The 22,555-nt window shown below is 39.4% G+C and overlaps 1 protein-coding gene across 1 annotated transcript in view; it reads left to right on the top strand.

Moving 5' to 3' along the window:
• LOC149223001 (uncharacterized) overlaps window positions 1–13,292 on the top strand; it is a 69,862-nt gene extending 56,570 nt beyond the window's left edge. The window contains exon 3 of the mRNA XM_089383215.1: window positions 13,200–13,292. Coding sequence (XP_089239341.1) covers window positions 13,200–13,259 — 60 coding nt within the window. The 3' untranslated portion in view covers window positions 13,260–13,292. The remainder of the gene's footprint in view (window positions 1–13,199) is intronic.
• Window positions 13,293–22,555: the final 9,263 nt, after the last annotated feature.

The raw sequence follows: 22,555 nt of genomic DNA, 5'->3' as shown, positions 1-22,555 counted from the left end.
AACTGGCCTCTAAATCGGAATAGGCCGGTTCGGTACTGAACCGACCTATTCTGGTTCGAACCGTATTTGGCCCAAAAATGGCTAGACCAACTTGTTCCACCGGTTCCTGTCCAGTTCTGATAATATTTTTCCAGTTAGGGCCATATGCATTTCTAGTTCAGCCAGTGCGTGTAGTAGGCAAATAGTGCGAATCTCTTTGAGGAGGTCGAGTTGTTATTGCAGAAGGAAACTTGGGTTTCCAAATCGATTTTTCTAGTGAATATATTATATGCTGGATCTTTTCCAGTGAGAGGCAAGTTGATTGTATTTTTGATTTTTTTGAAGATTTATTAATAATATAACCCTCATTTGTAGAATTGGTTTTCCCCACATTGGGGTTTTTCTAGGGACAATGTCTAAAAATACCAGTGTCAATTATTTGTGTGTGTGCATTATTCCTCAGTTCCTATTATTTATTGGTGAAGATTGCGGTAGAGAATTAATTGTTATTTGCTGTAATTAAATTTTTGAAGACAAATAATCCCTAGTTGATAGAAGATTAAATTCCAGTTGCTGCAATTAAGGAAATTTCACAGGGAGGACCAGGGCATCCAATTTTAAATCCATAACTATCTTCCTTGTGGGGGGAGAAATTAAATATAAGGAATGCACAATCAAATTTTCCTTATAGGCTTCAAGGAGAACTATTTTGTGTGCTATAATGGAGCAAGATACCAATGTAGATTTAGCATTTAGTCATGGCATAAAATAGAAACCTTACTTCACTCATACAAAATGAATAGAAGATAAAGCATGAAACTTACAAAATTCTCCAGGGAAGCACTTCTTTCAATCCTAGAAAACCATCTCCATGTGTAGAACAATGTCACATGCAGATGCAACAAAATCTAGTTGACAGCGCAATTGCTGAGCATAGGATAGAGCGCCGAAGTTTGCAAATCTGTCCAGTCATGAGTCTGAGCAAGAGATTGAGGTCAAGAGTGGTCATCAAGCAACAACCACTCGATGCATTTGATGCCGATTTGTTTACTAGCACTTGAGTATTGCGAACAATCAAGCTATGAGTGGGCAACAAGGAGTCGTTGTGTAGGGGATCTGCCACGACAAGCTGTGAGTAGAAGTGTTGACAGGGTTCAGTTAACAAAGCATGGTACGAAGGACAATACCTGTTGAAATATGTAACTAGGTTCGACCTTCATAATGACATATGTAATCATGATTTTATGTATTTAATGAGAAAAGAAAAATAAATTTATTATTGTTATTCTTGAGGCATCGGTTTCATGCCTCAAGGGAAATTTATTTTTGGGTCAAGCACCCATTGAGTGCTTCTAGGTTTGTCATAAAGTCAATTGAGTCATTGTCATGTACTAAAGACCCATTTGGGCATGTTACATATTGTAAAGAAAGTTTATTTGAGTCAAAATTGAGTGAAATGACCCTCCAAGACCTCATCATGGTGCAAAGATCAAGTCAGCATACATGAAGGGACAAGTCGGCCTAAAGATAGCAATTCGTACCCCTTACAAGCCTATAAATAAGAAGGAACTCAACCTCATTTGGAGACTCACTCAAGCAAGTTTGATCTTCTCAAGATAGAAGCTGGCAAAAGGACGAAAAAGAAGGAGAAGAACTAGATCGAAGTTTTTGGGCCTCTCTCTCTCTCCTATTAGGGTTTCTACATTTGTTGGGCAAAATAATTTGTTGGACAAAAGAATTTGCTGGATAGCTCGAAGTTGCAGAAGAATTTGCTGGGCAGGTTGAAGTTGCAAAAGAATTCGCTAGGCAAGTCGAAGTTCTAGAAGAATCTGTTTGGTAAGTCGAAATTGCAGAAGTTGCTAGAAGCTAGGGTGACTTGGTCTTGGAGGGTCTTGTTCAAGTGTCACAGGTCTTGGAATTCGTCAATTTAAGTTCAATAAGAAGAGAAGAATTCTTGTGGGTTTTCCTCTAAGTTTGAGAGGTTTTGGCCCTGGCTGATCGCCTACATCTTATGTTTTGTTGTCTCATGTAATTTTATGCCTTAAAACTCTAGCCGCTAGCCCTAGACATCTAGGAAAAAGGAAAAGAATAAGGTATATAACTAAGTAGAGAGTGCTCAACGCAACTTATGATTAGTGCCTTATCCTAAATGGGCTTAATGAGAAAATTTTTGATACTTATTCTAGCCCAACAAGGAGGTTAGTTGGGAGATCAGTTACTTACTTCTCAGTAATTGAGTTGCAGTGCAGTAGTGGGTAGCAGGATGCAACATGATGAGAGGAGGTGCAGTGCGGATGCAGTGCTGGGAGAAAGGACCAGCAACAACACGGATGCAGAGGGAGCTGTCGTACAGATGCAGCAGTGGTAGTGGTAGAACCATGGGCAGCAGTACAAGAGGCAGCAGTGCAGAGGATGTTGGGCAGGAAGGCCTAGCATCAACACAAGTACCGATGCCGGATGATGAGAGTAATACTCAGTGAAGAGTATTGCTAGAGCACAATCCTCGCTAAGAGGGAGTGTTGATTTGGGGTAGCATCAGATGTGCTCTAGCCATGAAAATTTGGTGGAGAGGTTGGGGCACATGAGATCTCCAATACCTAGAAAGGGTTTGGGTAGATTCTGAATAGATCAGGAGATATTAAAATAATTAATATTTTTAATGGAGTCCTTAAGTCTAAACTTAGGGAAAATAAAATATTAATGTGTATTAATATGAATTTGTGTTAGAGTGGTCCAAAAGACATGGATCAAGCCAGATCTAATCTTAGCCGTTGATTAGGGACCTAATCTTGGCCGTTGAGATGTCAACGTGAAAAGTATAAGAGGAGGCTTGAGGGTCACTTGGAGAATACACCAGATGATCAGTCATTCTATTCTCTAAAGCGGGGTTTTCTAAGACAGATAGAATCAGTGATCGGGAGAGCAACTGAGGGGCATTGAGTACAGAGGAATAGAGAAGGCAGAGATTGTGCCGGGAGAGCAGCGCAGCAGCAAAGGAGGGTGACGTAGAGCCAACAAGGGCTCACGCAGGGCCACGCAGAGGCAGCCTAGTGCTGCGCAGAGCACTAGAAGGGCCAGCGTAGCTGACACAGAGGCTCCGAGAGCTGACGCAGGACCTCCTGGGGCTGACGCAGGGCCAACGTTAGACAGAGAGGGGCTGACGCAATCCAGATTGGGCAGACGCTGGGGTTGCAAGAGCAGTTTTGTGCTGAGTAGCTGCCGGAAGGGTTTTACGGGGTTTCAACTAGGAGATTTCTCTCAAACTATGAGGTATAGCTGCTAAGGAAATTCTCTGTTGAGTAGGCCAGTTACGACACCCAGATTGTACTCTGATATTGCTTAATAAGAAAACCCTCAGATAGCTGCACCGATTTTCCCGCATTGGGTTTTTCCAGGGACATTAGTCTAAAACTAATGGTGTCATATGGTGTGATTGTTTCTGTTTCCTTTAGTTGCTGATCTATAATATGTTGAGCATGCACTAGTGTTTATTTTCAGTATTTACATTGTAAATAACTTGTTAAGTAAAATAACAAGTAGGTGGGAATAAATCAGATAAAGTGCATGGAGGGTTTTTAACTAAGTAAACTTAGAAACTTCAACATGGTATCAGAGCGTAATTGCATATCACAGGAGGACTAAAAGACATCAGCCAAGCGGAGAAATAGAAGCAGAAAATCACTGTCCCAAGGTGACAGAAGCTGTTTCTAACAACGCAGAAGCCAAGGAAGTGTGACGCAGAGCCAACCAAAGCCACGTAGAAGAAGCCGGGAACTGCGCAGAGCCTCAGAGAGGCTAGGGTTGCTGATGTAGAGGGCCAGAGGGCTGACGCAGGGCATCCCAGGGCTGACGCAGACCCATCCAGGGTGACGCAGAGGCAGCATGAGGCAAAGAGGGGCTGACACAGTTCACAGAGAGGCAGTTGCTGGGGTCTAGAAGGCTGTAGAAATTTTCCAAAGTGGAGCGGGTGAGGTACTATAGTAAGAACAGTACCTGATAGAGCAAGGCTAAAGGAGTTGTTACTGAGGATTTGTAGCCGAGGAACCCGAATCAGCAGTGCAGTTGCACAAGACGATCAGAGTAGGGGCATCTCGACAAGTGGTAGAAGGATTTCCAGGAGGGAAATCAGGACTCAGAGGGAGTCCAGAAGAGAACTTCCAGACGAGAAGTAGAGACTCAAAGGAGTCAAACAAAGAACTTCCAGGAGGGAAGTAGAGGAGCGTCATGGCACTACATGAGGTAAGAGACCAGGATCGACTCAACGAAGCATCGAACTTCGCAGTCTAGAAGGCCAAAATCTTATTTGTGCTTGACAGGAATCGTGTCAAGAACTTCACCTTGAAGGTTATAACTATCCTAGTCGACCTCATTGATAACGACAAGTATGAAGAGGCGATGGCGAGGGCCAAGTGCATTATCCTTGACGGGGTCAAGGATCATGTGGTACCACATATAGCTGAGAAGGAAACGACAGTTGAGATGTGGGAGGCTTTAAAGAACCTGTACCAGCATACTTCTGTGCAGAGAAGAATGTTGCTCGAGAACCATATGAGGTCGTATCAGATGAAGAAGGGTCAATCGATTGACTCCTTCCTCAGAGGACTGAATGAGATCCGAGATCAGCTGACTGCTACAAGAGCGACACCAGATTAGGAGCTTATGGTGAGGACAACGCTGAATGCTGTCTTAGAAGAGTGGGAAGTGTTTGTCCAGAGCATCTTGGGCAGAGGGACTCTTCTACCTTGGGACGAGATGTGGGCAGCTCTTTGCCAGGAAGAGATCAGACGGCAGTGAAAGACAGGTAGCAGCAACAAAGGGATCAAGGTCAAGCAGGAGGAGGAGGATGTGGCCCTAGCATTTGAGGAAAAGCAGGAGAAGCGGAAGAAGAAAGATCTCTCCAAGATCAAGTGCTTCCACTATGGGGAGATGGGTCATTATGCGACCCAGTGCCCAAGGAAGAAGAATAAGGGAGAGTCTTCCGAGACTAAGGTAGCACCAACACGGGCAGAGAAGGAAGTTTTGACAGACGATGACTGTGTCATGAGTGCACACGCACCACTTGAGCGGAAGTGGGGAGACATCGAGTTGTAGTTAGGAGGACTACAGGCAATGAGGGGCAGGATCCTTGAGGTACCCAGCCTCTTGGATTAGACCTTGCTACGGGAGCCTCGACGAGAGTAGCAGGATTGGCTGAGATGGGTAGAGACGGATGCAGATGGAGCGACAGAGAGAGCTACAGTGCAGGAGTCTCGAGACAGCGCAGAGCTAGCAGGGTATAGCAGTGCAAGAGGCACAACAGTAATGCACCAGTGCAGGAAGGCACAACGAGGTGTGCAACAGTGCGAGATGCAGGGAGTTGTTGCAGCAGCGCAGAGGTCAGAGAGAGGGAGCGCTTGTCAGCGACAGAGGGAGCTTCAACATCAGTAGGTGTTTCTAGCCCAACAAGGAGGTCAGTTGCTTACTTCTCAGTAACTGAGTTGCAGTGCAGCAGTGGGCAGCACGATGCAACATGATGAGAGGAGGTGTAGTGCGGATGCAGTGTTGGGAGAAAGGACCAGCAGCAACATGGATGCAGAGGGAGCTGTCGTACATATGCAGCAGTGGTAGTGGCAGAACCATGGGTAGCAGTACAGGAGGCAGCAGTGCAGAGGATGTTGGGCAGGAAGGCCTAGCATCAACAGAGGTACTGATGCCGGATGATCAGAGTAATACTCAGTGAAGAGTATTGCTAGAGCACAGTCCTCGCTATGAGGGAGTGTTGATTTGGGGTAGCATTGGATGTGCTCTAGCCACGAAATTTGGTGGAGAGGTTGGGGCACATGGGATCTCCAATACCTAGAAAGGGTTTGGGTAGATTCTAAATAGATCAAGGGATATTAAAATAAGCAATATTTTAATGGAGTCCCTAAGTTTAAAATATTAATGTGTACTAATATGAATCTGTGTTAGAGTGGTCCAAAAGACATGGATCAATCCAGATCTAATCTTAGCCATTGATTAGGGACTTAATCTCGGCCGTTGAGATGTCAACAGGAAAAGTATAAGAGGAGGCTTGAAGGTCACTTGGAGAATACACCAGATGATCAGTCATTCTATTCTCTAGAGCGGGGTTTGCTAAGAGAGATAGAATCAGTGATCGAGAGAGCAGCTGAGGGGTATTGAGTACAGAGGAACAGAGAAGGCAGAGATTGTGCCGGGAGAGCAGCGCAACAGCCAAGGAGGGTGACACAAAGCCACCAAGGGCTCACGCAGGGCCACGCAGAGGCAACCAAGTTCCGCGCAGAGCACCAAAAGGGCCAGCGTAGTTGATGCAGAGGCTCCTAGAGCTGATGCAAGGCCTCTTGGGGCTGACGCAGGCCAAGAAAGGCTGACGCAGGGCCAGCGTGAGACAGAGAGGGGCTGACGTAGTCCAGATTGGGCATGCGCTGGGGTTGCAGGAGCAGTTTTGTGTTGAGGAGCTGTCGGAAGGGTTTTCCGGGGTTTCAGCTAGGAGATTTCTCTCAAACTGTGAGGTATGGCTGCTAAGGAAATTATCTGTTGGGTAGGCCAGTTACGACACCCAGATTGTACTCTGATATTGCTTAATAAGAAAACCCTCAGATAGCTGCACTGGTTTTCTCGCATTGGGTTTTTTCGGGGACATTAGTCCAAAAATAATGGTGTCATATGGTGTGATTGTTTCTGTTTCCTTTAGTTGCTGATCTGTAATATGTTGAGCATGCACTAGTGTTTATTTTCAGTATTTACATTGTAAATAACTTGTTAAGTAAAACAACAAGTAGGTAGGAATAAATCAGATAAAGTGCATGGAGGGTTTCTAACTAAGTAAACTTAGAAATTGCAACAGTTGGTTTATTGGAGCAACATTGAGGAGGAGGCAATTTGTGCCTGGAGGTTTATTTTTCACTTCTAAAATTTGTTTTTGCTTTTTTATTTTTTGTGCAAATCTGGAAATTGAAAAGAGTCTTTTTGTAAAAGAACTTAAACATTGAAGCAATGCCATTTTTTTTGTTTTCATTTTTAGATTGTTTCCTTTCATTTCCAAGTCAAAAAATGATTCCTAGAGTGAAAGATGCTGCTTGGGCATATGCTGAAATGGCTGATAATCAAATGCATTGCAAATTTTGCCATAGAAATACTAAGGAGGGTTCTGGGGGCATTCATAGGTTGAAACAACACTTGGCTGGTATTAGTGGTCAAATTACTCCATGTGAATCACCACAAATTGGGGAGATTAGGAAGGAGTTGTTAAATAGCTTTGAGAAGTTTCAGGAAGAAAAAGCTAGGCAAAAAGAAATAGAGGCTGAAATTGGGAGGAAGAGGAGTATACAACAAATGATGGCTACCAACCCCCATTTTGATTTTGAGGGCTTTTCATCTATCTCTTGTACTAATGTATCTAACCCCTTCTGCTATGTTCCTCCCTCTTTGGAGTCCATGAAGGAAAAAAAGGGTAAGGGTAAAATGAAAAAGAAGGGTGATATGAATATCAAAAGTTATTTCACTGTCACACCCTCCTCTCTGTTAGATGCACATGGTCGTCAAGCTAGTAGATGTCATATGCAACCCACTTTAGATGACCATTGGAAGAAAGAATTGAGGGAGACTGCTTGTGATTACATAGCTAGATGGTGGTATGATGCTGATATCCCCTTCAATGCTTCTCGTTCACCATATTATGAGCCTATGTTTGATGCCATATTTGCTGTTGGAAAGGGCTTCAAAGGCCCTACTATGCATGAGTTAAGGGGGTCTCGTTTGCGAAAAGAAATTTCCTCCTTCCTCAAAAAAATTTGCATTCTTATGTCCATAAAGCCTACAACACATGGCCATTAGATATTGGTACACTTTCCTCAATAACTTGGTTCTATAGATACCATTGGGCTTTTGGCGAAATTTGCTCGGTTCTTGCCACCATGTTTTAAGAATATCTTTCATGGATTCTCCAAACACAACATATAATCTTGTGCCAGGATATTCTTCAGGCTTCAGGAGCTTATAGTACCTATGAAGATCATGAGCCTAGTATGTGGCAAGCACTTCTCCCTTTACACTTCTAATAGTCATGCTTTGGGAGTCAATGTGCTGCAATATCCACCCTATGGTTTCTGCATAAGGTAGCATTGAGTAATGGCAAGCAACTGTGTGGAATTTGGATCTTTTAATATTGACATACACTTCCCTTTCTTCTATATCTTGTGGGATTTCCTTCTTAGCAAAGTCCTTAAATATCTTCTACCATGTGAGAGTAGTGGACTTGTCTATGAAACGTGTTGTCTCTGTTAGGATTGGTCTTTGTGGTTTTAGGCTATCCACAACACCTTCAATACTGCTTTCAACTGCCTCTCTTGTATATCCTTTCCTTGTAACTGGAGGCATGGTGTTGGTAGAGAGTGACAAGTTAATACACTGGAGATTTGGGGAACCTGGAAGCTGAAGATCATTCATGGCAAGAATGTACAAGATAAATCTCCAAAAATCCCTACTCTAACTTGTTCAATTTGTGTAAAATGCTGATTGTGGAGAAACAATGCGCTCAGATTGGGCGCAAGTGCACATGATAGAGATAGGGTTGGTTGGTCTGAGCACTAAAGGTGCACAACGTGCTAGTGCTGGGAGAGGGCTTATGTGTTGGGCACATGACACATTGGCTAAGGGTAAAGGTCTGTCGGACTGAGTGCTAGGAGTGTGTGGTGCGATGACAGGGTGAGAGCATTCATGTTGATATGATAGGGTGAGAGCATGCATGGTGGCTGTAGGTGCAAGAGTTAGAGATAGGCTTTGGTGTGTCTTTCGACTACGAGTGCGTGATGCACTATGGAAAGGTGTGGTCACATGGCGCATCATCAAGAGGTAAGGGACGATGGGACTAGACATTGCTAAGCACAATGCGACAAAGGAGCAAGGGCACAAGGATAGAGCACAAACGCATCCGATAGAGATAGGGGTTTCAAGACTAAGCCTTATGATTGCGTGATGTGATGGTATGGTCAAGGGCTAAGTATGGCCTAGCTGAAGGCTCGATGAACCAAGAATACAAATTTTGGCTAAGTATAGGGATGAATCTTAGTAAGAGAGTGAAAGAAAACTTGATAAAATGAAAACCCATTACAAGCACCCATATGTATATATCGATTGACTATTAAAGAATGCAAAGGGTCATGGTATAGGAAACAATGCAAAAGACAAGGTCGAGGAAATGAAACAAAAAAAATCTAGGCACAAATTTTGAGTGCGAAAGGAAGAACTTACCCAAGGAAGCGCGCGATGCGATCACAAGATGGGAGGATGGCTCTGTGCTCAAGAAGTGTGCAAAGCTCGCAATGAGGCCAAATAAACTATGAAATGAGCTCTTGGGGGATTGACTCTATATATAGCATGACCACATGTGTGAGCCTATCGAACTTTTGAAATGAGCTTGGCGCAGATCCTTGTAATAGAGGAAATCAACTAGCACTTGGAGACGTGCTTGCGTTGCTTATGAAAAGTGCACTGGTGCTGAGTTTGAGAAGTGTGCTAGATTGCCAAACAAATGTGCATTTCCTAGGGAAAGAGTACTAAGCTTGTGAGGGAAAAGTGTATTTACACTTAAGGATTTTAGAGTAAACATGAATGACTAGAAACACTTAGGACATTTCAAACAAGTTAGGATGACCTTGAACATTGAGGTGAATGGAAAACATGGTCTTTCACAAGGATGATAGGGGCTCCAATATTGAATGAAGTCAAAAATTTTGGAGGGGGTTGTAGCAGCTAGAACAAACACTTTCCAAATGGTAAGACATTATTTACAAACAATAGATGGGTTAGAGAGACATGAGCTCCTAAGTTGGTACCTTTTAGTCTATTAGACCTTCTTTCATGGAGGAGACATCTGCGTAAACCTTATAAGACAAAATAAGAGGGGTGAAAGTGGAGAACCTTACCTCAAACCTCTTGAAGGTTGGCAAAAAGGAGAAGTAAAGTTATTAATCGATAGTGAGAAGGAAACATAATAGTAATCCCTCCTCCCAATTAACAAAATCACTTGAAAACCCTACATGTAATGACATCAATCATAGATATGTTCAACTAATCTTATCATATACCTTAGATATATCTAGTTTGATTGTGAAGGAGGATTTCTTCATTACCTTTATGGAGTTTAGACCTCCTTGAGCTTCTTTTTTTCTCTCCATGTAACATACCTTGAGGAAAGCTCCTTGGGCACTTATCATTCTTAGAATGATAGCTAGGGTAAACCTTGGATACTTAATGGTACACAGCCAAGTCAAAACATTGTTCAAGGCCACTAGAACAATGAATTTATTATGATATTTTTTTTCCCATGTAACACATCTTAGGGAAAGCTCATTGTGCACTTCTCCTTATTCTTAGGATGACACCTAGGGTAAACCTTGGATACATAAAGTTACAAGTCTAGTTCAAAACACTGCTCAAGTTGGCTAGAACAATAAACTTATTATCAGCTTAACATGTCACTTTCGGAATTGAACCTTCGTGGGGAGGATAACACTCCATCCTACAACCACTTAGGCTGGATCCAATTGACAAACCTTATTGAGCTATGCCTATGGCCTTGTGAATTTTTCTACCATCAAGAAGAAATGATAACTTGGGGAGGGAGGATAACATACTATCCTAAAACCACTTAGGGTAGACTAAATTGATGGACCTTATTGAGGTATGCCTATGGCCTCATGAATTTGTTTACCATCAAAATTACTAAGATGGTAGGAGATAGCACATGCTTAAGTCTTCTAGCAATATTCTTGGAAATATGTTACAACAAAATCCAACATCCACAAATTGAGAAGTCCTAAGCACTGAGGTGATAGCTTTGTGTAACTTTGGCAGGCTTCCCACTGTCAACTCGGTAGTTCTTCCTCTCACTTTAGGTTGGCCCTTCTCCAACACAAGGGGGGTATATCTTAGTAGGATTGCCAAGGCTATGAAATGGGGATTCTAGGTCATGTTTGAAGAGTAAGTCTTAAGAAAACAAGTGGTTGTAGAAATAGTGAAAAGATGAATAAGATTGAGAAAAATAATGGATGGAGGTTATTTTTCTGGCTTCCTCTTGTTCTATGTGGTGGGATGAGGCTCTCCATCAACTCCTTGCTAAAATGACTCTTTTTGATAAAAGATGCTCACTTATTGGAGCCAGCTTAGTATTCTGCTTTTATTTCTGCTCTTGTTGCTCTAAAGGAAGAGTTTATGATCTAGATGGTATATATCCTTCTATCTTTTATACAGTTTTTTGTAAATATAAGACTTATTTGCAAAAAAAGGATATTTTCCAAGGCCTGAAATGAAAAATATTGTGATTTTTTGCGTGATAATATCATTTCTCTGAAAATTGTATGATATATGATGATATTTCTGATATTATCATGATATTGGTAACATTACTAATGTGTTTAAGTTTGTTCCAAAGCATGGCTATCCTGTTTGAGTTTATTATTAACGGTCTTTGTTCTCCATGAATGCGAACTGTCCTCTAGTCTTAAGAGTACTGATATGGAGGAGTAGAAGCATGCTTTGATGCAACAATTCTATTTCTATATGAGGGGCTGGCACTACAAGAACATTTTGTGAATATTTTCCCTTTCAACTAAAGTCTGTTGAAATTCTATGTCAAGTGTATTAGAATACAATTTTCTGCTCTTATAATTACTTCCTAATGATTTTCAAGCAGTATTTATAATGCCACTGATATCATTGAATAATTACACACAGAAAATCTCAACTGGAAATGCAGCGGAAACAAAAAAGATCATAGAAAAATAGCCATGCACAATAGACACAATATTTTCACCTGGAAAACCCAGCCTTGGGAGAAAACCCAACAATCTTTTCTTGAGGAGAAATTGTCTTTTCAGCAAGGATTACAAATTAGAAATTTGTCTAGAAACCTGTGCCAACTTGCAAGTCAAAATACTAGTCAAACCTGGTCAAACAGCTGCTGGTCAAACCAATAAAAAATCAGAGGTCTATGATAGTCAATATCATGGGCAAACTGCCCTGCGATCAAACTCAGGCCTGCAGTTAACTCTCGGCCCTGCGGTCAAACGGTGCATGTGGCCTGCGGTCAACTTGCAAGTGCAGATCCATATGGACTGTGGTCAAACACAGTCAAACAGCCACGGTCGAAGCTTGGTCAAACATTCATGGTCAATGATGATCAAAGCTCAGTCAAACTTCAGTCAATGCGGCTTGGTCAAACTCGCCCTTCTTCACACGTGCAGCTTTCAAGGGAGGATCTCCAACAACAAATTTCTTCTTAACCAAATTTTTCCTTCACTAGAAAAGATCAACGAGATTGCTATGTTGATAATTTGTCTCCTCACATGCTTGTCTATTTATATAGAGCTCTAATAGTGAGTGGAGACCCATCAAGGGGCACCTCATCACAAAAAACCCATTCACTAAATGAGTCCACATCACAACTTAACATTAGGCTAGAATTGTTTATTCCACTAATGGGTAAAATCCCCACCTGCTTTATAAAAAATAGATCACTCCATCTCGGAGCCAATGTGAGTATTGTGGGCCATTCAACCCTAGCCAGATGAGGATGGCCCCATGGGTGAATTTATCAATCTCCCCTAGTCAAATCAGCATGACCCCATGGGAGAATGTCTGCCCCTGGGCCATTCACCCCTAGCCAAATCAACATGTCCCCATGGGTGAAGGTATCATTCCCCCAATAGTCAAATCAGCATGACCCTGTGTGAGAATATCTGCTTGATGCTGCGAAAACATCAACAATGTCTTGGATAACCTACATTACGATATCTATCTAATCAAGAAAGGGTCTGGGTTTATGATAGAGCATCCAAAGTTATTATTTTACAAAAATGTTAGATGTAGTATGTGGCCTTGTAAATTATATGTAGTGGAAATTTCTGATCAGTTCTAATTTTTGTCACTAAAAGGAGGAGTGATTTGTATACACAATCTATGTCTTAATAGCATAATGGAAATTTGGGTCACCATAATCTAATAAATTTCAAGCTTACAATGTTTCTTAAGTTGTTTTCATATTGTTGGTGAAGTACATAGAACTACATGGATGTGATGACTGTACATGCACGTATTAATCATTGTTGATACTAGTTCTATTCATCTATAATACCTAACTCACTTGGTGTCTGTCATTTAAGGAAGCCTTTCAGTAAACAAACTTGCTTACAAAGTTTTTTCTGTCCTATATCATGCAGATCTATAAGGCGCAACGAAATGCTGTACTTTCAGTAAGTGCATGCTTGCTTTATTGGTGAGTAATATTGATCCCTTTCAAGGTGAATGTACAGTAAGGATCTGCTTCAGATTGAAATAATTTTGGAAATATATGAGCTTTAGATGACAGAAAACTTATTTCGCGTTATAGCATGCTGTTTGAATTTGTCTTCATAGTATTTAGAATGTTTTATAATTTTCATCTTCTGTCCATAATAGAATTATCATGTTGTGGAAACGAACTAATATTGGAGTTTGCTATGAATAAAATATATATAAAAATAATATAAATAATAATAGTCATAAATAATGATTAATTAACTAGTAATTAGTATTGAAGAGAAATGTCTCTAAGGACATCACTGTTTGTGAAGGGGTATCTGCCTAGGTATATAAGCAAGCCTTCACCCTTATTTGTAATATCATTCTCATTCATATATTTTATATATATTTATATCTTCAATAGACATCTTCATATTCCAAGTTTTATGGAGTATTTAATTGAAGTATATGAACTTTGTTCGTAACATTGGTATCAAAGCTGTTCGATCCTCTGGCCGCTCAACCGCTGCATAGAGCCAAACTGATCCGGCCTTTTACCATCAACCTTCTGTCAATCTTGTTAGTGTGCAAATGAAGCGTTTCACTATACAAAGTTTGGAGTTTCTCCATTTTTCATATTGTCATTCAAGCATTTTGGCCCTAAAAGAAAAAAGACAAAATAAAGTGATTTTTTTTTTTTTTACATATATATATATATATAATAAAACTATATATAATTAAAATATATATATATATATATATATATATATATATATATATATAAGAGTGAGAAGAAAATTAAAAAAGGAAAAAGTTATCAAATAAATAAATAAAAAAATAATAAAAATTGAAAAGCTATAAAAACTCCAAGAGATATAAGAACTCCAAGAGAGATCGAAGTACATCCTCTTTCTTTCAGAGCTCTGCACTGAAACATAATCCTTAGTTTCGTACTGAAATAGAGGTGATACCAACCTCAAATCCTCATGAAATACCTCTTATACCAGCCTCAGATTCACACTAAAATACATGTGACACTGTTGTCGCGCAAATTGACACGACAACGCTCAGACCGGGGGCTGTCACTTTGATCCCCGATCCCTCCGTTTAAGCCTGTCTCCCGCGGCTAAGGGGGGTAGACCCTGCGAGATAATGAAGACCAACTGTCGACGAGTTGGTTGGGAGACACGAGACACGATATGATAAGCACTAGATGGATTTGATTAATTTAGCAGACCAGTGCCTTAAGAGATTGTGGTTAGAACGATTACTTGTTAAATGATATAAAAATATGGACCATGAACAACAATCATCTATCATCAGCTAAATCACAATGCTCTTAGAATGACCAAAACGATATCCAGCAATTGAGAATTTTCAAGAGATGAATGCTTTGAACCACCACGAGAGTCATAAGCCATTAACCAGATATCATATTCGTATCTCGACTTGAAGATTCAGATCTCAGCATGAAAGATATAACATGAAAAGCCACTGAAACTGGCAAAACTAATTTTTCACGAAATTTTTATATTTATTTTTTATTTTTTATTTTTTATTTTTCAATATTATAAAAATGAAAATTTAAAATCTAAAAAATTAAAATTTAAAATCTATTCTAAAACTAAATTATATTAAAACTAAACTATATTAAAAAATAAAACAAAACCTAAATTAATTTAAATAAATCCCTTTTTTATTTTTTTATTTTCATATAAAAAAAAAATCCTAAAAAGAAAACGATTTATTATTAAAACCTAAAGAATAAAATCTAACAAAGCTAAATCTAAATATCAAAACGAATGTCATTATAAAAGAAATAAATCTAAAAAAATTAAAATCATAACTAAAATGGAACTACGCTTAAATATTTTTATGAATTTATATCCAAAAATCGAAATCAAAAATGAAACGAAACTATTCAAACGGCATATATGAAAACCTATGCTACTGATCTAAATGCGTCAAAAAATGAAATACGCTTTGAAATATAACAGAAGATAAGAAACATAACTGATCGAAACCCTAATCTAAAGTTACGCAGAATTCCGATATGACCACGGCAAAACAAAAATCGATTTTTATGCTACGGATGTATACCCAAGCCGTCGAACAAAATCAAAACGCAAACGCATAGAGAATGATCCACTGAGTGAAATCGATATACCTTGAGATCTGCTTGAAGAATCGTAACCTTAGACAGTCTTGATATACCTTTAAAATTTTTTTTTTTTATTATTTTTATTCATTTTTTAATTTTTTAACTCATTTTAAAATGGATCATCGAACTAAGCCTTCGGAAACATCACCTAGGACCTAGGACTTAGGACTCATGAGGGGATTTAAAACACTTTTCGACCCTCAGGACACATTACATCATGACTTTTACAATTTACATCTTAAGGGAGAAAACCCCTTTAACATAGACACTCACAACTCACCCATTTCTGCGACACAACTATAATCTAGCAGATCAACACACTAGGATTCTCCTAAAATTCCAATGACAAAATCCATCCTGGCTTTGGGGTCAGGTTTGAAGGAAAACTCTGCCGATCCATGGATTGGTGAGACGAAAAACCTTCCGGGACGTAGATTACCACTAGAAAGTTAGGTCCACCTAGGCAATTCACATACACGACTCATATCTGCTAAAGATTATTTACAATTAATACATGCAGTCTGGGTTTACAATTAGATTATTATTTTTATTCATTTTTTAATTTTTTAATTCATTTTAAAATGGATCATCGAACTAAGCCTTCGGAAACATCACCTAGGACCTAGGACTTAGGACTCATGAGGGGATTTAAAACACTTTTCGACCCTCAGGACACATTACATCATGACTTTTACAATTTACATCTTAAGGGAGAAAACCCCTTTAACATAGACACTCACAACTCACCCATTTCTGCGACACAACTATAATCTAGCAGATCAACACACTAGGATTCTCCTAAAATTCCAATGACAAAATCCATCCTGGCTTTGGGGTCAGGTTTGAAGGAAAACTCTGCCGATCCATGGATTGGTGAGACGAAAAACCTTCCGGGACGTAGATTACCACTAGAAAGTTAGGTCCACCTAGGCAATTCACATACACGACTCATATCTGCTAAAGATTATTTACAATTAATACATGCAGTCTGGGTTTACAATTAGATTGATCAAGCTGCTGATGACTACTGGATGGCACGGACACGCTGATCAGGTGCTGCCCCTTTCTTGCAAAGAAAAAGGGGGTGTACTGCATGGGTAGTTGACCAATAGAGGTCAACATCTGGCTCTACTTGGGGACACGTTGCTGCTTGCAGGAATGTGAGAATCCAGAATCTGCATCCATACAACACAAAAATAAGTAGCGTCCATCCAAAATCATCATATACATTAAGCACAGGAAAGATAAAAGCTCTTCATTTATTAACTATCTAAAGCAGAAATAAAAATGCGGAAAAAACAAGGAGTAGGGTTAGAAATACGATACAAAGGATGCCCTACGGCATCAGATGTGTTCAATATAGTGCATACTGAGCATTTGCCTGCTTTCAGGCAAATCTGTGGGCTGCTTGTCGGATGTGCCATGTCCGATTTTGCATATGGTAGGACTCTTTCCTATCCGAAAATCAAGCTGCTCACGGCCGTCTGATGCATCAAATCTTCTTCTTATTTTCTTTCTCTTACGTTTTTTCTTTCTGGCAGGTTGAATTACTGATGACCTGGAACTTTCTGTTTCAAAACTATCAGATGAAGTATGCGTGATGTCTTTCTTTAGCCCGCATCTGATCTTTATCATTCTTAAGTCTATCCGGATCACCTTCAATTAACCATCTTTCAATCGAATCAATAACCTCCTCATAATAAGATGGAGCTTGTTGCAGCACATGAGAAGGCTCCTGATCTATTGATGTCACCTGGTTTCTTTCATCTTCCAATTGCTGAAACCTTTGAACCTGTATTCTAATGGCATCCATCTGCCTAGAGTGTTCAACCTTTATATCACCGATTTGTCTGGCATGATGTTCTTCCATGTCTTTTATCATTTTATTGTTCTTTCCCTTTATGTCCATCAAGTAATGCTGCATGAAATTTATTTCTTCTTTATGATTCGCTTGCATGTCAGCCAACTGATTATTATGATTGAACGTCATGATAGTCATTTCCTCTTCCATAGTTAATAACTTGTTTTGCATAGAGTCAATTTCCCTATCATGATCAACTTTCATGGTCACCATATTTTCCTCTAAGACTGACATCTTGCTTTGCATGCTTCTAATTTCTGTTTCATATTTAGTTTTCATGGCCTCAATTTCTTTAGCATGCTGATTTTGCGTGACCTCAATCTCCCTATTACGTTTTTCCAGGTGGGTGCATAAAGTTCTTACATCATTGACATAATTAGTTTGATTGATTTCCATATTTCTTACCAACATCATTAGATCTCGTAAAATTTGTTTTTGCTCTTCCCTTTCATTGTCATTTGTCCCTGATTTTTCACTATCATGAACCTGATCTGCAATATTTTCGGTGGAAGACACATTCTGATATGAAGAGTCATCTTTCTGTTGCACAATTTTAGAGGCAGAAGGCAAGCTGTTTGGACTATCATATCTATCTTTAAAAGCATTGAGAATGTCTTGTAAAGAAGTGAAAAAATCATTAGGAAAATTATTAAACCAATTCAAGGCATCACCCTCTAAAGAATGGACAAATAGACGCATCTTGAAATCTTCATTATTATATTGAGGAAATCTACAATATAAGATCATTACACAAGTAAACATGTTTAAATGCTGTTTAACAGTGACCGAATTACCACCCGAAAACTTAAATAATTTAGAAATGGCCTCTTTCGGAAGATCATGGAGATTATTAGTAAAATGACATGGTTTAAATGAATAATCCATGATGAACAATAAGGGATCAAATGGATGATAGAAAGAGATTTCTGCTCAAGAAAATTAAGAGATGAAAGAAGTGGAGTCGCCACTTGAACAATGAATCTGATTCTAGGATCCAAAAGGTAACCACAAGCAGAGATGAGGAAAGCTTCTTGTCTGGGAAAAATGAGAAAGTGGAGTCGCCACCCAAACAAGAAACAAACCGAAGAGATGCTACTGATATGGCGAAAAATAAAGCAATAAAAGATCCAAATGATAACCCAAAAGGTTGAATTTGCCAGCTAAAAAAGAAATAAGAACGATGGGAAGATGAAAGAAAAGTCGTTGAAACACCGAGAATAAAGACTCCCCGGCAACGGCGCCAAAAAATGTTGGCGTTGCCGGGCCAGATGAAGAGATAAGAAATGAGAAAAATGATTTGTCGTTTGCAACACCGAGAAAAAGTATCCCCGGAAACGGCGCCAAAAAATGTTGTCGCGCAGATTGACACGACAACGCTCAGACCGGGGGCTGTCACTTTGATCCCCGATCCCTCCGTTTAAGCCTGTCTCCTGCGGCTAAGGGGGGTAGACCCTGCGAGATAATGAAGACCAACTGTGGACCAGTTGGTTGGGAGACACGAGACACGATATGATAAGCACTAGATGGATTTGATTAATTTAGCAGACCAATGCCTTAAGAGATTGTGGTTAGAACGATTACTTGTTAAATGATATAAAAATATGGACCATGAACAGCAATCATCTATCATCAGCTAAATCACAATGCTCTTAGAATGATTAAAACGATATCCAGCAATTGAGAATTTTCAAGAGATGAATGCTTTGAACCACCACGAGAGTCATAAGCCATTAACCAGATATCATATTCGTATCTCGACTTGAAGATTCAGATCTCAGCATGAAAGATATAACATGAAAAGCCACTGAAACTGGCAAAACTAATTTTTCACGAAATTTTTATATTTTTTCGAATTTTTATATTTTTTATATTTTTTTATTTTATATTTTTTATTTTTCAATATTATAAAAATGAAAATTTAAAATCTAAGAAATTAAAATTTAAAATCTATTCTAAAACTAAATTATATTAAAACTAAACTATATTAAAAAATAAAACAAAACCTAAATTAATTTAAATAAATCCCTTTTTTCTTTTCATATAAAAAAAAAATCCTAAAAAGAAAACGATTTATTATTAAAACCTAAAGAATAAAATCTAACAAAGCTAAATCTAAATATCAGAACGAATGTCATTATAAAAGAAATAAATCTAAAAAAATTAAAATCATAACTAAAATGGAACTACGCTTAAATATTTTTATGAATTTATATCCAAAAATCGAAATCAAAAATGAAACGAAACTATTCAAACGGCATATATGAAAACCTATGCTACTGATCTAAATGCGTCAAAAAATGAAATACACTTTGAAATATAACAGAAGATAAGAAACATAACTGATCGAAACCCTAATCTAAAGTTACGCAGAATTCCGATATGACCACGGCAAAACAAAAATCGATTTTTATGCTACGGATGTATACCCAAGCCGTCGAACAAAATCAAAACGCAAACGCATAGAGAATGATCCACTGAGTGAAATCGATATACCTTGAGATCTGCTTGAAGAATCGTAACCTTAGACAGTCTTGATATGCAGACGGCGGCAACAGAAACGAAACAATGCTTACCTGGCCTGGAGTGATACCTCATACAGTCATTCTCACGAAATATTGGAAACACGATGCTGCACTGGGCGTGAACTGTCAGTGATTTATCGCATACAGGCAAGGGAAAACGCTGGGCAAAATCGGAATTGCTACGCACTACATCACTGAGCCATGGACTGACGTGAATGAGTTTTAGTGAACGTGCTCTCTTTCGATGCTTTCAGGAGTTTCTTCTGCTGGCGGCGATTTAAGGAGCTTCTTGCATGAATGCAGTGGCAACTTTCACTGATACCACACCGAAACCCTTTACTCGTCGGCTGCACGTAGTCACGCCCTTCTCTCTGCGTGTTTCTCTGCCCAAAAATCCAGCGTATAAATTACGCCATTTGCTGTGCGACTGACGGCTCAGGTAAAATAAATCTGCCACAGTTAAATATGCAGCGAATCTGCAATCACATCATGAGATCTGTCTGTGACGCATCATCCTTGAGAAAATGGGTGGGTGCAATCTGTCCAGATGAATTCTACAGCCTGGCTACGCAGTCTCATGTGGATGTCAAGCAGGATCCTCTAAAATGCATGGTGCTACACCCCCAGTCTGGACCACATGATGCTTTTCAGAACATAGATAAATTGTTGCTTGACGGGATTACGCAGAATGACTCATGCAACAATAAAAAGATGGCAGTCTTGATGAAGAGCCTGCAATTTCAAGGAAATAAAACCCTATACCTGCAAAAACAAAAGAAAACAAAACCCTAATGAAAACTGAATAAAGCAAAAAAAACCCTAGATCAAAAATTTGAAACCCTGGAACAACTGATTAATGTACAGATTTGGCCCCTTAACAGCCAGATTCGGCAATAAGCACGGAAACATTTTAAAGAAACAGAAATTTTAGGTTTTCACTGTGAAGAACTTCAGAAAATCTCTCATGCAAATTAGAAAAATAAACCGAATGATAGACCCAGGATCAAATCCCACTGGGCTCAGCAAAAAATGCTTGCGGGAGTTGGCTGGTTCAGCCGAGAACTTCCCCTAACGCCCACCAAATCTTCTTCAATAAGGGTTTTTCTGCACAGCTCAGAAACAACCATCAGTAAAGAGGGCAAAAATGCTGCTAGATCTCAGGAAGTAATGGAGATACCTGCCATTACTTCAGAAACCCTAACAACACCCAAACCCTAGCAAGTGAACAAGATACCTGTGCTCACAATACTCTACAAAAAGCTATTATTAACGGCTGAAAATAACATATGCAGAAAATTAAACAATCTCACAGCATTTCAAGAGAGTAACACCAGCAAGATATGGACCCCAAAGTCTTCTTTTATTAACCAGAAACAGATTTACAAGAGAGCTTCTTCAGTCTTAGACTCACAGATCCAATGATCTGAAATGACCCCTAGCACCCTATTTAAAGGAAATGATCCCAACGGCTAGTTCGAGTGATCCATGTAGAAATGATCTCGACCGTTGATGAGGATCAAGACATCTCTTGATCTCATCCGTCGATTTATTCACTTAAAATATTATTATTTTATTAGTTAGGGTTTTTGCTTTATTTTTTTAATTTTTATTTATTTTATTATTTTATTATTTTTATTCATTTTTTAATTTTTTAATTCATTTTAAAATGGATCATCGAACTAAGCCTTCGGAAACATCACCTAGGACCTAGGACTTAGGACTCATGAGGGGATTTAAAACACTTTTCGACTCTCAGGACACATTACATCATGACTTTTACAATTTACATCTTAAGGGAGAAAACCCCTTTAACATAGACCCTCACAACTCACCCAGTTCTGCGACACAACTATAATCTAGCAGATCAACACACTAGGATTCTCCTAAAATTCCAATGACAAAATCCATCCTGGCTTTGGGGTCAGGTTTGAAGGAAAACTCTGCCGATCCATGGATCGGTGAGACGAAAAACCTTCCGGGACGTAGATTACCACTAGAAAGTTAGGTCCACCTAGGCAATTCACATACACGACTCATATCTGCTAAAGATTATTTACAATTAATACATGCAGACTGGGTTTACAATTAGATTGATCAAGCTGCTGATGACTGCTGGATGGCACGGACACGCTGATCAGGTGCTGCCCCTTTCTTGCAAAGAAAAAGGGGGTGTACTGCATGAGTAGTTGACCAGTAGAGGTCAACAGATACAAACCTTAGATGCACACTGATATAGGCCCCAGAGCTTGGCATCACGATGCCTTAGAACCGCAAGATATAGTCCTTACAACTTCACATCATGGTGCCTCAAAACTGCAGGATATATGCCTCCGAACTTCGCATCATGGTGCCTCAGATCCAAAGGATATATGCCTTACAACTTTGCATATATTAACGTTAGGCCGGCGCATAAGTTACCCTCAGACCCGCGCATAAGATAACCTCAGAACTGCGCACAAGATAACCTCAGACCTACACATAAGATATGCTTATAATGCGAGCTTCCTTGTCTCAGATCATATCCGAATTGTCTTTTGGAGAGCAAATAGGCTCTATTTATAGTTGTTCGTCCATGCGAAAAGTCACGTTTTTTAGGGAGGCCAACTTGATCCTTGGAGGGCCTACTTGGTCTTTGTGGAGGGAAAAATTTAAATTCAAAAATTTCATTTTCCCACTCTTAATGAGCATATAAATAAATAATTCCTTTTTCTTGCAAGCATGAAGAACAAGTTGATTTTCCTGGTCATCTGT

This window comes from Pinus tabuliformis, chromosome Q (assembly GCF_031772625.1).
Source record: "Pinus tabuliformis cultivar Carrire ecotype Pingquan chromosome Q, CPIR1, whole genome shotgun sequence".
NCBI classification, from domain to species: Eukaryota; Viridiplantae; Streptophyta; class Pinopsida; order Pinales; family Pinaceae; genus Pinus; species Pinus tabuliformis.
Note: the sequence above shows the minus strand (reverse complement) of the source record. Positions and strands in the feature narration are given on the sequence as shown.